Source organism: Oryza sativa, chromosome 6 (genome assembly GCF_034140825.1).
Source record: "Oryza sativa Japonica Group chromosome 6, ASM3414082v1".
NCBI lineage: Eukaryota > Viridiplantae > Streptophyta > Magnoliopsida > Poales > Poaceae > Oryza > Oryza sativa.
The window spans coordinates 3385960-3402438 of record NC_089040.1 but is presented as its reverse complement, the minus strand read 5'-3'; the positions used below and the strand labels follow the sequence as shown (position 1 = coordinate 3402438).

At 55.8% G+C, this 16479-nt stretch overlaps 1 protein-coding gene across 2 annotated transcripts; it reads left to right on the top strand.

Moving 5' to 3' along the window:
• Positions 1-988: 988 nt before the first annotated feature.
• Positions 989-5665, top strand: LOC9268734 (disease resistance protein RGA5-like). 2 transcript variants are annotated; one of them, XM_015789028.3, is made up of 3 exons: positions 989-1921; positions 2876-4979; positions 5325-5665. In XM_015789028.3, exons 1-2 carry the CDS (start codon positions 1101-1103, stop codon positions 4842-4844), a joined length of 2790 nt encoding a protein of 929 aa, XP_015644514.1. In that variant the 5' UTR covers positions 989-1100; the 3' UTR covers positions 4845-4979; positions 5325-5665. The 2 variants fall into 2 exon arrangements, with proteins under 2 accessions (XP_015644514.1, XP_015644513.1); XM_015789027.3 differs by having other exon boundaries at positions 5320-5665.
• The last annotated feature ends 10814 nt before the right edge of the window (positions 5666-16479 follow it).

The window sequence follows — 16479 nt, the reverse complement described above, 5'->3', positions numbered from 1 at the left end:
AGCCCGGTGCCGGCGAGTTCCCTCCATGCCCGGCGTCCCGCGAGCTCCGGCGGCCCTCTCCTCAGCGGCGGGCGTGCGGCCCTTCGAGAAGGAGGGCCTCTCGTCCGCGCGTTCGAGGCCGTGCCGACAGAGCCGACCGACGACGGCCCCCACGCGCTCCTAAACCTCTCCATCACGCCGGCGAACGCGTCGCAGTTGCTGTCTACGGGGCTAGCTGGCGTCGTCGCTCGTCACCGCCGTGGGCAACATGCCCGTGGGCCGCCTACCCACGGAGGCCGCCTACCCACGCCCGATGCTGAGGAGAGGGCCGCCGGAACTCGCAGGACGATCTGGATCTTCCGACTAGCTTCATAAGGTGATGGACTAGACGATCTAAGTTTGAAGCCCTACCATTCTAATTATTTGATATTATATAATTCTCTAATATCTACGTTTTTTTTTCTTTTCAAAGCGGCCGATGGGGAGTTCAAAGGGCGGTGAACGTGTTGGGGTCGACGACCTTCGGAAGGAGAGGCCGCTGCAACCTGCAAGTATCACACGTACAGCTGCCGTTCGCCGCCACGCTCGCCGTTGATGGAGAAAGAGAAGGCACGGGAATGGATAAATCTCACTCGCGTCTGGTCCTACCCAGGCTAGCTAGCGAAGAAAATACTACTATTAAAATTGTCTATCGCTATGGCAGGTGTCGTGCAAAATTCTTCGCTTCCCTATTTTTCTATTCGCAGCACTATCAACGAGGGAAATTAAATACTATTTTTTCCATCCCTAAATATTTAACGATGTTGACTTTTTAAACATGTTTGGCCGTTCGTCTTATTTGTTTTTTTAAAAATATGTAAAACTATATGTAAACATGAAAGTATATTTAACAATAAATCAAATGATAGAAAAAGAATTGATAATTATTTAAATATTTTAAATAAGACAAGCGGTCAAATATGTTTAAAAAAGTTAATGATGTCAAATATTTAGTGACGAAGCGAGTACTTCTACAATTATTCCATGATCATGGGAACCAACAAGAGTTCAATACGTACAACGAGAGAGGCGATCGAGAGTGAGGTAGAGAGCAGGGGGCAATTGACCTCGATCTGGCAGGCATGGAGGGCGTCCTGGTGAGCGCGGCGACCGGAGCGATGAACTCCGTCCTCGCAAAGCTCGCGGCCTTCCTCGGCGACGAGTACAAGCACGCCAAGGGAGTCCGCGACGACCTCGCCTTCCTCCAGTCCGAGCTCACCACCATGAACAAGGCGCTGCACGCGCTGGCAGATGCGGATCAGCTCGACGAGCTCAGCAAGGACTGGAGGGACAGGGTGCGGGATCTCGCCTACGACATCGAGGACTGCATCGACCTCTCCGTCCACCGCCTCCATGGCGCCGGCGAAAGCGGCCTCGCCGCCAAGATGGCGCGCATGGCCAAGAAGATCGGAGCGTTCCGTCAGATCGCGAGCCAGATCCAGCAGCTCAAGGCCCGTGTCTTGGAGGTCAGCGAGCGGCGTAACAGGTACACTCTCCATGGACTTGTACCAACCAGCTCGGATGCTTCCTCCTCGACGACCAAGGTTGATGCCCGGCTGTGCGCGCTCTGGACGGAGACGAAGCACCTCGTCGGCATCGATGGCCCCAGGGATGACATCATCAGCCGCTTGGAGCAGGAGTCGTCGTCAGCGGCAGCGCAGCATGATGTCAGGATGGTATCCATTGTTGGATGTGCAGGCTTGGGCAAGACCACTCTCGCTAAACAAGTGTACGACAAAATCAAGGCGGAATTCGAGTACAAGGCCTTTGTTTCGGTGTCTCAGAGACCGAATATAAAGGAGCTTCTACTCAACATTTCTACTCAAGTTGGCAAGTCAACAAACACTTGGGATGATGTAGCAAATCTCGTGGATAATCTTAGGGAGCATCTCAAACAAAAAAGGTGCACTCTAATGATCCATTTGTTTTCAACTGACCATTCTTAGCTTGTTTCGGTAATTAATCTTCATTTTTGTTATCTTTAACTTTGCTCAATCGCATGAGAACTCAAATTTTCATCAGAACTTTTCTAAACACCCTCCAACTATACAATACTTGTAATCTAAATGCTACAGGAGGCATTGATTTGGTTATGTGCTACAATTAGTAGACGATAAACACTGCCAAAAGACCTACTAGTTCAGGTATAGAAATAGTTGGCCAAAAACAAACCATTTTGCATTTTATTGGTTCAGTTACGGAAAATAGTGAGAAATACCCATGGGCTTTCCGGCTAGCTCCACAAGGTGGTAGGCTAGACTACCTAGGTTCGAAGAAAACAAGTGCCCCAGTTTGATGTATTGTGTTCTAAGCACTGAGTGGGCCAAGCTTTCCTAGGTAACTAGATGGTTCCCCATGCGTTGCTGCGGGAAAACTTATCCTAAGCTATAAGAAATAGAGAAAAAACATAAAATATCTTCGCAAGTACATAACTGATGGCTAGATTAATTTGAGGTGATGTGGCACATTGTGGGATGAGAGAATTAGAGTTAATGGGGATGAATTGTATAAGTATATAGGATTTGCTAGTATGAGGCAAAGGTAGCACAAATGCTCATGTTGTAATTCTAAGCACTATTTTTTTTCGGGATCCGGAAGCCTGATGTATACTTGCTGCGAACCGGAGTAAACTATTGTTTAATGCTATGTAAGCTATAATTACCTCGTAGTACAAATGGTAAAACCAATTTCAAGAATTTTGTAAACTAACACCCAACCAAACATATGAGCATACTTTAGAAATCTAATTCCGGTTCTTTGGAAGGGTATCATTTATAATTTTGGTCCTTTGAAAATGTATACATAAATTAGACTTTAATTTGCTCTTCCATGATAAAATTAAAACTACATGTGCCAGGTATATTATCGTAGTGGATGATATATGGAGCCCGGAACCATGGAACTTCATTGGAGAAGCATTGGTCAAAACTAGTCATGGTAGCATAATAATTTTGACGACACGTGTGAAAGAAGTGGCAATATCATCTTCATCTTCTCATGGTGGTTTTGTTTATCAAATGAAACATCTTGATGGCGCTCACTCCAAAAGGTTATTTTACAAAAGAATTTTTGACTGTGAAGAGAAATGTCCTCCTAAATTTGAGCTAGCTTCTGAAGAGATACTGAAAAGGTGTGATGGTATACCTCTAGCAATTATTTCCATATCCAGCTTCTTGGCTGATCATGAATCGTTATATCATTGGAATGAGGTGAAAAAAATTATCAGTTCTCCACTACCAGGAAATGAGTATCTCGAGACCATGCAGTCAGTGTTAGCACTCAGTTATTATAATCTTCCACATGATATAAGAAGTTGCCTGTTATACTTGAGTGCATTTCCAGAAGATTGTGAAATTGCAAAGAGTAGTTTGGTAAGTAGATGGATTGCAGAAGGATTTATCAATGCAAGGCCAGGAGAAAATGTATATGAAGCAGGGTTGAGGTATTTCAACGTGCTGATAAACCGAAGCTTGATCCAACCATGGAATGAGCACTACGGTGAAGTGCTGACCTGTCGAGTTCACGACGTCATTCTTAATTTCATAGTGTCCAAATCAGTAGAGGAGAACTTTTTGTTCTTATTGGATCCGTCTGGTCTCGTACCTCTGCAGCATAGCAACTACTGCAAGGTTCGTCGCCTGTCTCTCCAGGGTAACTACTGCCAAGAGGAGTTTGCCTCAAGGATGATGCCGATTAAGCTTCATGTTAGATCACTTATTTGTTCCGTGGACTACACAGGATTCCATCCTCTATCAGAATTTAAAGTTGCAAGAGTACTGGATCTAGACGGGTGCCAATCATTGACAAACAACCATCTTGCTAATATTGAAAAGTTAGTCCATTTGCAGTATCTGAGAATTAGGGGAAGAGTGACTGTGCTCCCTGCCAATATTGGACGTCTCCAGCATTTGGAAACATTAGATATAAGAGGTAGTGAAGTTAAAGAATTACCACCATCCATTGTTCTACTTCAGCGGTTGGCTCGCCTTTCTGTCAGTCAAGATGTGAAGTTCCCAGCAGAAGGTGTTAGCAAGATGCAAGCATTGGAGGAGCTCACAGGTCTCACGCTCTTCTGTCAACCAGGAAGCTTTTTGAAGGAGCTAGGTGAGCTTACCAAGCTGAGAGTACTAGTTGTATATTGGAAGGCTTACCATGCTAGAGATTCTGATGAGGCCCAAGCCGAGCATAAAAAGAGCTGCAAGAAGATTTTCACCTCCTCACTTAATGCACTGGACAGGCATAGCCTCCATTCTCTGGATTTTGTTGTGTTTATGGAACGCTTCTTGTTTGATCCGTGGTTCCTTGCCCTACAAAACCTCAAGAGATTCGGCGTCGAAAGCACGCCCCGGATGATAAACATTCCAAGTTGGATTCGCCTTGCTGCCAAGCTTGAGAAATTAGAGCTCAGTAAAGCATATGTTACTCAGAACGATTTCGAAATGCTTGGAGACCTGAAAGCTCTCGAGTATCTTGCCCTTCCTTGTTCAGACACACGAGGATCATGGCTCACCATCAGCAACCATGGTTTCCGATGTCTCAAGTTTGCGTTTCTTTGCAACGTGTTGTTTATGCCTGATTCCATGCCTAATCTGAAGGACCTCCGAATTGACATAGTATTGGATGAGGTTGGTGAGAACGATTCTGTCTTCGAGCACCTCCCCAGCACCCTCTGCAGAGTCAATGTAGATATTATTGGCAATCCACCTTCAACTCCAAGAGATGTGGCCTCAGAATTGGAAGAAAAAATCTTGAACGTAGCAAAGACACATCCCAACCGTCCGACGCTCACGACCCGAACACTCGATAGGGACATTTTGGTGGATTGAAGGGGATTTATTTCACACCTATTGTGGTGTGGAATTATTCCTCTTTAAACCCTTTCAGACCCCTTCCATACCGAACAAGGCCTAAGGGGGACTAGAGGTGGAGCAACGAAAAGCAGGAGCCTTAGTGAGCAGCAGGTAATTAACTTGCTCCTTCCTTCTAAGTGATAATTTTTTGCCAGATAGTATAATTTGCCAGATAGTATAATTTGCCAGATAGTATATCAGGTAATCCATCTTGTCATGGAAGATCTAGACCTTAGAAGATCGGCCTTTAGGCCCCCTTGATTGTTCTATTTTGTTTTTGGACTTGAAATCCCATTTCTGGGATTGTAAACTTTTTCTTTTTTCCCCTTAATTAAATTCCGGCAGATCTTCTGCCGTTGTTCCTTTAAAAAAAAATAGTTTGCTCACCAGCTTGCTCCTTTTATTTACCCTTTTCCATTAGCGCTACTGATTGGTCTTCCTTGCTCAACAGAACAGGATGATGGCCTTTGCATCAATGGCTCATCCCTTGGCTTGGTCCTGGAGTTGGCATCGTCAGCATTTATATGTTCCATATCTCTACCGTTTTTACTGATCAGTTGCATGATTACTATTTCCAAACCTGTTCACTTGTTTCAATTTTCATGTATTTGAATAAGCACGCTACGCTTGATTTCTCCTCTAGCCCCATCTGTTATGGTTTGCTAGCTCTATCCATTAAATTAGTATGCATGTATGCATTTACTATATAATGCAAACCTATGGGTTGCAGCCATTGTAATAATAAACTTACTATGAATCTTATTTCAAAGTTTAGTTGGCCAGGTGCCATGGGAATATTTCAGTCTTGCACTTCCTTGGTTGTTTTGTAGCAAGAAAAATCACAATGGTTTTTTCGTTATATTTAAATCCTAATAAGTAGAGTCATGTATCAACAATTTCACCACCGGCACATTCCTCCACCATGTCGTTGATCTAATGTGACGGAGCGTGGGGCTCCTCACCGGGAGACCGCGCAGGCCCCCCTTTGCCGGTTCGGCCGGGGACTCAGGGTGAAATTCTAAGCTCTCTGTATGTGGAAGGTTCGCGACCGTCGAAAGAGCATAAGACACGGGCGATGTATACAGGTTCGGGCCGCTGAGAAGCGTAATACCCTACTCCTGTGTTTTGGGGGATCTGTGTATGAAGGAGCTACAAAGTATGAGCCAGCCTCTCCCTTGTTCTGGGTTCCGAATCTGGAAAAGTCCAGCCCCTCTCTAAGTGGGCAAGGTCCTCCTTTTAATCTTAAGGGGATACCACATGCACCATCTCCCTCTCTCCTGTGGGGACTTACCCTACCTTTTCATAAATGGACGGAGATTTGTATAGTTGCCGTCCGAATGACCTTCTGATGGGACGGCCCATACCTACCTCCACTTCCGCCGGAAGCAGGTGCGACGTGGGATTATGGCTGTCTGCCGACGCCATGACCAGTGTCAGACTGGTCACAAATCGCTCATTCTTGTCCACCACGTGTCAGTTTAGCAATCTACATGTTGGCCCTTCTTCACACAACATCTTGCCTGTAATGGTTAGGATGAAGCCTGGCATATATCTAACCAGGACTAACGTGCCATCTCTGGGAGGTAACACGCTAGCTCCAGCTGGGGACAAGCGCCTAGAAGCCCTCGTCCTGACGGGATGGGGCGAGGCGTGCGTCAGATCGCCTGTCGCCACCTAACCCGCGATCTGACCGGTCTGTGACTGGTCACAGACCGGATAAACGAGTGCACTGCACTGCGTTACATGCGGCGTGACACGCTCAGCCAAACCACAATAAATGTGGTTAGGTGAGCGCTGCTGTGCTCACCTAACCCATACACGCGGAGCAAAAATCCACGAGGGGTCGGGGCGCCTCGGCCCTCGGGGCTGAGGCGGGTGCGGCCCGACCCCCTCGGGGGGACTAAGAGGAGGGCGAACACATCACCCTCGGGCCCGACGTCCCCCGAGGGTGCCAGGCCACGTGGGCGATTGTGTCTGCCTCAAACCTCTAGTCATGATACTCCTGATCCCATGTCACCGACAGTAGCCCCCGGCGTTATGCCAGGGCGATCGCCCTCTTTAAGGGAAGCGGTCGGGCGTGACGCCACTCCTAAAGCCTGGTGACAGGTGGGACCGGTCTCCACAATTGGGCAGAAACCCAACGGTCACAAATCACGCACATCGGCAATGGTAACTCGGCTGTCCATAATGAGCGGTTTCTTCAAGACTGCCACATCACTCGAGTAGCACATGAATCTGGACATGGCGATTCGTTTCGTCTGGAGATATGGTAACGCCGCTTCGGTCGGCGAGCGTGATTAACGCGCGCACGATATGATCTATCTCGACTGCCACAACCGCATATCCACCTCATGCGCCGCAAGCGGGCGAATGGGATTAGTGGAAGCGTGGGCGCGAGAAACGAGGGGGCGAAATAGTGGGCGCGAGAATCGAGGAGCCGGGCACAGCGTTGGCAAGAGTATAAAGGCACTGAGGAAAGGATCTGTTTCCTTCCTTTCGCCATCATTCCCCTTGTCTTCGCCGCTTGCGCCCTAACTCCTTCTTTCCTGTGCCCTACCTTCGCCACACGCGCTCGCTTTCAATCTTCTCTTCCTCCGGCGCCATGGCACGGGGCTCCGCTCTGCTCGATGGTAGCGTGCTGCCGCCCTCCCGCATCGTGAGCGAGAGGCAGGCTGGGCTGCCGCGCCGCTTCATGCCGGAATCTGCCACCGGCCGGGAGATAGTCACGCTGGGCGAGGGACGCCCGGCGCCAGACTACCCGGGGCGGTTCGTCTTCTTTCTCCCCTTTGCAATGGCAGGGCTGGTTCCGCCATTTTCTTCTTTCTTCATGGATGTTTTGGAGTTCTACGATCTCCAGATGGCGCACCTCACCCCCAACGCGGTGATGACATTGGCCATCTTCGCGCATCTGTGCGAGATGTTCATTGGGGTGCGCCCATCTCTTCGGCTGTTCCGGTGGTTCTTCACCGTGCAGTCGGTGTCGCCGCCATCGGTAGTTGGTGGCTGCTACTTCCAGCCACGGGGGCCGGTGCTGAACCGCTACATCCCCTGCGCCCTCCGCAAGAAGTGGGACGACTGGAAGAGCGACTGGTTCTACACCCCCCTCGCCGACGAAGCACGCCTCCGACTTCCGAGCCAGCCCCCGGCGCAGGCCTCCAGTTGGCGGGCGCCGGTAGATCTGGGGGATGGCTATGACGCCGTCCTCGACCGCCTGGCGGGCCTGCGATCCCAGGGGCTCACAGGGGCCATGGTGTACGGCGACTACCTCCGTCGTCGGATTGCGCCGCTCCAGCGGCGCGCTCGGGGCGCCTGGGAGTACACCGGGTCCGAAGACTACATGAGGACCCACCAGGGAGTCAGATGGGACTGGGCTCCTGAGGACTTCAAGATAATGGTCCAACGGGTGCTGAATCTCAACTCCATGGAGGCGTCCCTCATTCCCCAAGGAATCCTCCCTCTCTGCAGCGATCTGGACCGCGCCTCCATCCTGACCATTATGACGGCGGTCGGGGCCTCAGAGGAGCGAGCTCCAAAGGGCCACGACGGCGCAGGCGGGAGCCGTAGGGGGGATCAATCTACCCCGGGAGGGGGTCGTGCTTCTGGGTCTCGCGACGGAGGCCCGGGGAGCAGCCGCCCTGCCGACGCCCGGGGGAAGAGGAAGCAGGGAGGAACACCTCCCCCATCTCCTCCCCGAGGGGGCGGGGCGGTACGTGCCAGCAGCAGGCGCCCGGAGGGGGCCGCAGCCCGAGGGGGAACGCAAGAAGAAACGGCTCCGCAAGATGGGGGAGACAGAACCATCTCGGGGAAACCTTATTTCTCCTCCAAAGTGGTCGTTCAACCGACCCCCTCGCAGGTTCGTCTCTCACCCATCGTGGCTGTATTCATTCTCTTCAACGCGAGTTTTCACTCACCCATCTTTGTTCGTCTTCTTGTCTTTTCTTCTGTTTTAGCGAGATCCCGTCGCGTCCCTCCCGCCATTCCAAGTCCGGCCAGTCTGAGGCCGAGGATCCGGTGGCCGCAGAGGCCCGGAGGCGGGAATCTGACCGGCGAGAGGCCGCGGATCGCCTACGGGAAGCCGAGGAGGCCGCCCAGGAGGCCGCTCGGGCTCGCCAGGCCGAGGAAACCGCTCGGAAGGAGGCCGCCCGGGCCCGCCAGGCCGAGGAAGCCGCTCGGGAGGAGGCCGGATTTCGCCAGGACGAGGCGATGGCGACTTCCGAGGCAGCTCGCGACAAGGTCGCGGGCGCATCGCTTGGGCCCACTCCCTCGGGCGACGCTCAGGCGACAACTTCCGGGGCAGCTGGCGACGAGGCTGCCGGCGCGTCGCTTGGGCCCACTCCCTCGGGCGTCGCCCAGGACCAACCAGGTCCGGGGGACATCCCCGAGTCCGGCACTTCCATCGGCGGCCCGAGCCGCGTGGCATCCTCTCCAAGGCGGCTCTTCCCCACGCCTTCTATCGCCCCGCTGAGCGCAGAGCCCCTTCTGCAGGCCTTGGCCGCCGCAAACACCGTGGTGTTGGACGGGTTTAGTGCCCAGGTGGAGGCCCTGCAAGCAGAGCGGGCGGAGCTCGACGCCGCGTGGGCGCGTGTCGAGGAGGGGCGGCGCTCAGTGGAGGCCATGGTGGAGGTGGGCCGCAAGGCACACCGCCGGCATGTCTCGGAGCTTGAAGCCCGTAAGAAGGTGTTGGCGGAAATCGCCAAGGAAGTGGAGGAGGAGCGGGGGGCTGCCCTCATTGCCACCACCGTGATGAACGAGGCGCAGGACACCCTCCGCCTTCAATACGGGAGCTGGGAGGCGGAGCTAGGGAAGAAGCTCAACGCCGCCCAGGGGGTGCTTGACGCTGCCGCTGCCCGAGAACAGCGGGCGGCGGAGACCGAAGCGGCGTCCCGACGGCGCGAAGAGACCCTTGAGGCGCACCATGGCGCTGGAAGAGCGCGCCTGCGTCGTGGAGAAGGACCTGGCGGACCGCGAGGCCGCCGTCGCCATCCGGGAGGCAACGCTGGCGGCGCACGAGTCTGCCTGCGCCGAAGAGGAGTCCGCACTCCGCCTCCGCGAGGACGCGCTCACCGAGCGGGAGCGAGCTCTCGAGGAGGCCGAGGCCGCGGCGCAACGGTTGGCGGACAGCTTGTCCCTCCGCGAGGCAGCGCGGGAGGAGCAGGCGCGCCGTAATCTGGAAGGTGCCCGTGCCGAGAAGGCCGCACTGGACCAGCGGGCCGCTGAGCTCGAGGCGCGGGCAAAGGAGCTGGACGCGAGGACGCGCAGCGGCGGGGCGGCCGCGGGCGAAAGCGACTTAGCCGCCCGCCTCGCAGCTGCCGAACACACCATCGCCGATCTGCAGGGCGCGCTAGACTCGTCCGCCGGGGAGGTCGAGGCCCTCCGCTTGGCAGGCGAGGTAGGGCCCGGCATGCTTTGGGACGCCGTCTCCCGCCTAGATCGCGCCGGTCGGCAGGTGGGCCTCTGGAGAGGGCGGACCGTAAAGTACGCCGCCAACCAGGGAGGCCTCGCCCAGCGCCTCTCGAAGATGGCCGGGGCTCTCCAACGGCTCCCCGAGGAGCTCGAGAAGACAATTAAGTCATCCTCGAGGGACCTCGCCCAAGGAGCGGTGGAGCTCGTACTGGCGAGTTACCAAGCCAGGGACCCCGACTTCTCCCCATGGATGGCGCTGGATGAGTTCCCTCCTGGGACCGAGGACAGCGCGCGCGCGCAGGTCCGGGATGCCGCCGACCATATCGTCCACAGCTTCGAGGGCTCGGCCCCTCGGCTCGCGTTCACCCCCAACTCCGACGAGGAGGGCGATGCCGGTGGTGCAGACGACAGTGACGACGAGGCCGGCGACCCGGGCGCATCGGATTGATCACCCAGGCCCCCGCCATTCTTCAGTTTTTTCTTCTTCTCCTTCTTCTAAGGCCTTCGGGCCTCTTTTTTGTATAGATCAACTTAATCTGTAATCAAAAATGAAGAAATTTTTGTGTCAATTTCATCTTGCTGGGTGTATGAGATGAGGATGATCTGTGCCGTGGTCCTTTTGTGTCTTAGCTTGATTAAGGGCTCGTGCCCAAGTCCCAGTCCTCAAAAGGCGCGGGTCGGGGCTAGTGCCTGGGGAGATCCACATGTCGAGACTGGCCAGGCCGGGAACGTGGTGACCGAGGGTTATGGGTGACCCGATTGTGGGTTTTTGCCGATCCCCCCCCGGAGTTCACCACGCCCCGGGGCACGGCTCGGTTCTGGGCCCCGTTTGGCGATTTTAGCCGACCCGAGCCCCCGAGGGCAGTATTGAGCACGAGTGACCTATTTCAAGTCAAGATTCTTCAAAAGGAAGAAACAGCACAGATACAGCCTTTAGGAAATTGAAACTGCTTTTATTGAAATACAGATATAAAAGAAATAAGAATGTGCATGTGTGGCAGCCCCCGGCCAACCCTGCACGCCCGAGGGGGTGCGAGGTTGGCCCGAGCCCGAAACCTGACACCCGACCCCCCCCTCAGGGGTAGAAGCGACGAAGGTGTTCGATGTTCCACGGGTTAGGCAGCTCAGTGCCGTCGCCCGTGGCCAGCCGTATGGAGCCCAGCCGGGGGACGCCGACCACTCGATACGGACCCTCCCACATTGGTGAGAGCTTGCTCAATCCAGCACGCGTTTGGACGCGGCGTAGGATGAGGTCGTCGACGCAGAGTGATCGGGCCCGGACGTGACGCTGATGGTAGCGCCGCAGGCTCTGCTGGTAGCGCGCGGCTCGGAGGGCCGCGCGCCGCCTTCGCTCTTCCAAGTAGTCGAGGTCATCTCTGCGAAGCTGATCTTGATCAGCCTCGCAGTACATGGTGGCCCGAGGAGACCTCAGGGTGAGCTCGGATGGGAGAACCGCTTCCGCGCCGTAGACGAGGAAGAAAGGTGTTTCCCCGGTTGCTCGGCTTGGTGTAGTTCGGTTTGCCCAGAGCACCGCTGGCAACTCCTCGATCCATGAATCGCCGTGCTTCTTGAGTATGTTGAAGGTCTTGGTTTTAAGGCCTTTGAGGATTTCCGAATTGGCGCGCTCCACTTGGCCATTGCTTCTGGGGTGGGCAGGTGAGGCGAAGCAGAGCTTGATGCCCATGTCTTCGCAGTAGTCGCCGAAGAGTTCACTAGTGAATTGGGTGTCATTATCCGTAATAATACGGTTAGGCACTCCAAACCGGGCCGTGATGCCCTTAATGAATTTAAGTGCGGAGTGCTTATCGATCTTGACGACCGGATAAGCCTCGGGCCACTTAGTGAACTTGTCGATCGCGACATACAGATACTCAAACCCGCCCGGGGCCCGCCTAAACGGTCCCAGGATATCGAGCCCCCAGACAGCAAATGGCCACGAAAGTGGTATGGTCTGCAGGGCCTGGGCCGGCTGATGGATTTGCTTGGCGTGGAATTGACACGCTCTACATCGCCGGACCAGGTCGACCGCATCATTGAGAGCTGTCGGCCAATAGAAACCCTGGCGAAAAGCTTTACCAACCAAGGTGCGCGAGGCGGAGTGGGCTCCGCATTCGCCTTCATGGATATCGGCAAGAAGCACAACGCCTTGTTCCCGAGGAATGCACTTCAGGAGGATTCCATTAGCCGCGCGCCGATAGAGGGTCCCTTCTACCAGCACGTAGCGTTTGGAGATGCGATGGACGCGTTCACTCCCTTCGCGGTCCTCGGGTAGAGTCTTATCTGTGAGGTATGCTTGGATCTCGGCGATCCAAACAATCAATCTAAGGGAGCTGGGAGCGCTCCCCTCGGGTCCCGAGGCCTGGGCTCCGACGGGCCTCGGGGGCCGGTCAGGCGCGTCCGTCTCACCTAAGGGGTCGGGTCGCGCCGACGGCTGGACAAGCCTTTCTTCAAAGGCGCCCGGTGGGGTCTGGGCTCGCGAGGACGCGAGCCGTGAGAGTTCGTCGGCAATCATGTTATCCCGTCTGGGCACATGCCGAAGCTCAATCCCGTCAAAATGGCGCTCCATACGCCGTACTTGGCGCACGTAGGCGTCCATCTGCAGGTCAGAGCACCGGTACTCCTTACAGACTTGGTTAACGACCAGCTGGGAGTCGCCTAACACCAGGAGGCGGCGGATCCCCAGTCCAGCTGCCACTCTGAGTCCGGCAAGGAGTCTCTCGTACTCTGCCATATTATTGGTCGCTCGAAAGTCGAGGCGGACCAAATATTTGAGGACGTCTCCGCTCGGAGAGGTCAACGTGACCCCCGCACCGGCGCCCTGAAGAGATAGGGAGCCGTCGAACTGCATTACCCAGTGGGCGGTGTGAGGCAGCTGCGAGGGGTCCGTGCTGGCCTCGGGGATTGAGACGGGCTCGGGAGCCGGGGTCCACTCTGCCACAAAATCGGCGAGGGCCTGGCTCTTGATAGCGTGGCGTGGTTCAAAGTGCAAATCGAACTCAGAAAGTTCGATTGCCCATTTCACCACCCGTCCTGTACCCTCTCGATTATGCAAGATTTGACCGAGGGGGTAAGACGTAACCACAGTGACCCGATGCGCCTGGAAATAATGGCGCAGTTTCCTCGAGGCCATCAGAATAGCGTAAAGCATCTTCTGGGCCTGAGGGTATCGGGTTTTGGCGTCCCGGAGGGCCTCACTAACAAAGTAGACGGGCCGCTGCACCTTTCGGTGGGGCCGATTCTCTTCGCTAGGGGCCGCATCCCTGGGGCACTCTTCGTCCAAGCAGCCTCGCGGGGCGCACTTGTCTTCTGTGCTGATGACCTCGGGGTCGGAGGATAACAGGGGCGGCCTTACCACAGTGGCTTCGGGGCCGTCCTGGGGGTCGGGGGCTCCTGTTGTCGTCGGACAAGCGGGCAAAGGGCCAACTCCGGTCGTCAGGGGCCTTAGGCCTCCGTTCGGCTCGGGGGCCTCTTCTCCCTGCTTTTTCCCGGGTCGAGTCAGCACAGGGTTAGCCTCAGGGTCAAAGGGCGATAGGTGCGGCCTTCCCACAGTGGCCTCGGGGCCTTCCTGGGGGTCGGGGGCTCCTAGCACCGTCTGACAAGCGGGCAGAGGGCCAACTCCGGTCGTCGGGGGCCTTGGGCCACCGTTCGGCTCGGGGGCCTCTCCTCCCTGCTCTCTCCCGGGCCAAGCCAGCACAGGGTGAGGATGCGTGGAATGAGGATTGTCCTCATCGCGCTCCACAACCAATGCTGCACTAACTACTTGCGGGGTCGCCGCTAAGTAGAGTAGCAAGGGCTCATTTGGCTCCGGGGCGACCAGAACTGGGGGAGAGCTGAGATACGCCTTCAACTGAGTGAGGGCACGTTCAGCTTCCTCCGTCCAAGTAAACGGCCCGGAGCGTTTGAGGAGCTTGAATAAGGGTAGCGCCTTCTCTCCCAGCCTCGATATAAACCGACTTAGGGCGGCCATGCAACCAGTGACGCATTGCACATCCCTAAGTATGCTGGGGGGCGCATCCGCTCTATAGCTCGTATCTTTTCGGGGTTGGCCTCGATGCCTCGGGCAGAGACCAAGAACCCGAGAAGCTTGCCCGCAGGTACACCGAACACGCACTTATCGGGGTTCAGTTTTATGCGGGCAGAGCGGAGACTCTCAAAAGTTTCCGCTAGATCTGAGAGTAACGTTTCTTGGTTGCGCGTCTTTACAACCAAGTCATCGACATAAGCCTCAACATTACGCCCTAATTGACTACCCAAAGAAATTCGAGTAGTACGTTGAAAAGTAGGACCTGCATTCTTTAACCCGAAGGGCATTGTCGTATAACAATAGGTTCCTATGGGGGTAATGAACGCAGTTTTTTCCTCATCCTCCCTAGCCATGCGAATCTGATGGTAACCAGAGTATGCATCTAGAAAACACAAAAGGTCGCACCCCGCAGTGGAGTCGACAATCTGATCTATGCGAGGCAGGGGGTAAGGATCCTTAGGACATGCCTTGTTAAGGTCGGTGTAGTCGATGCACATCCGAAGCTTGCCGTTCGCCTTGGGAACGACCACCGGGTTCGCCAGCCACTCCGGATGGATGACCTCACGGATGAATCCGGCCTCCAGAAGTCGCGCCACCTCCTCGCGGATGAAGGCTTGACGTTCCGGGGCCTGCCGCCGCACTTTCTGCCGGACCGGCCTTGCGCTCGGCCGTACGGCGAGACGGTGCTCAATCACCTTCCTGGGGACCCCGGGCATATCCGCCGGTCTCCATGCGAAGACGTCAGCATTTGCCCGCAGGAAGGAGACGAGCGCGTCTTCCTATTTGCCGTCCAGAAGACCACCGATCCGTGTGGTCTTGGACGGGCCGTCGCCCAGGGCAACCTCCTTGACCGGGACCTCGTCGCATGTGATCATCCGCTGCCTCGGGGTGGCGGGGGCGGAGGCGCCAAGCCTCTCATCGCCACCCTCGGGCTTGGACGCGGCGGCGAGATGGTCTGCGCGCTGCTCCATGCAAGCAAGCGCGACTTTGAGGTCACCATGGACAGAGATGGGGCCACCGGGGCCCGGCATCTTCATCTGTAGGTAGGCGTAGTGGACCGCCGCCATGAACTTCACCAACGCGGGCCTCCCCAGGACCGCGTTGTAGGGCAGACTGAGGTCCGCCACATCGAAGTTCACCCGCTCCGTGCGGAAATTGGCGGATCCACCGAAGGTGACCGGGAGGTCGATATGACCTAGCGGCCAAGTGTGTCCCGGCGTCACACCGATAATCGGCTGGGACGGCCGGAGCACCATCCCCGGGGCCTTGATGGCGTCAAAGGCCGCGGGGGAAAGGATGTTGAGGGCTGCTCCTCCATCAATGAGGACACGCCCCAGCTTCACGTTGCAAACAGTGGGGGAAACCACCATTGCAATCTGCCCTCCCTGGGCAACGCACGGTGGGTGGTCGGTTTGGTCGAAGGTGAGGGCAACCTCCGACCACCGCGCCCGACGCGTCGCCTCATGAGTAGGGGCCGCGGCCAGAAGCTCTCGCTTCATAGTCTTGAAGCTCCGGCGAGAAACGTGAGCACACGCTCCCCCATCGATGGTGGCAATGGTGGCCCCAGGCTCTTGGAAACCTAGGTCATCATCGCCATCATCGATGTCCTCGGCGGGGGCCTTCTGCTTGGCCTCACTTCGCCGATTGCCGGAAGGAACCGCCGGGGACTTGCCTTCCCGACGCTCCTGCCTCCTCTCCTCCTCCCACTTCCTTGTCCGCTCAGCCAAGCTTTTGACTGCGCGACAGTCTGCGAGGTCATGGAGGGAGGTGTTGTGGACGGTGCACCACTTGCCGGTTGGGCGCTCCCTGCTGGGAGCGCTGGCCTCCTTCTTTTTGTCGCTCGCAGGCCTCCCCTTTCGGGTGGCCCGCGAAGCGCCCTCGACGGCGAGGACATGACCCTCGTCGTCGGAATGGACTGACCTCTTCTTCCTCCTCCTGTCACGCCGCCCTGTCTGAGCAGCGGATCCGGGGGCGGCCGAAGCTGCCACACCGGAACCGGAGGGATTCCAGGTCCATGCCTCCTCTTTACGAGCCACTCGGTCCGCGAGCTGAAAAAGCTCCGCTGTAGTCTGGGGCTCCTTGGAGGCGATCTTTTCGAGCATGCGGTTGTGCCGCACGCCCCCCCTGAACGCGTAGATTACCGCGTGTGCAGGGATGCATGGTATGGTGTTGCGGACTTGACAG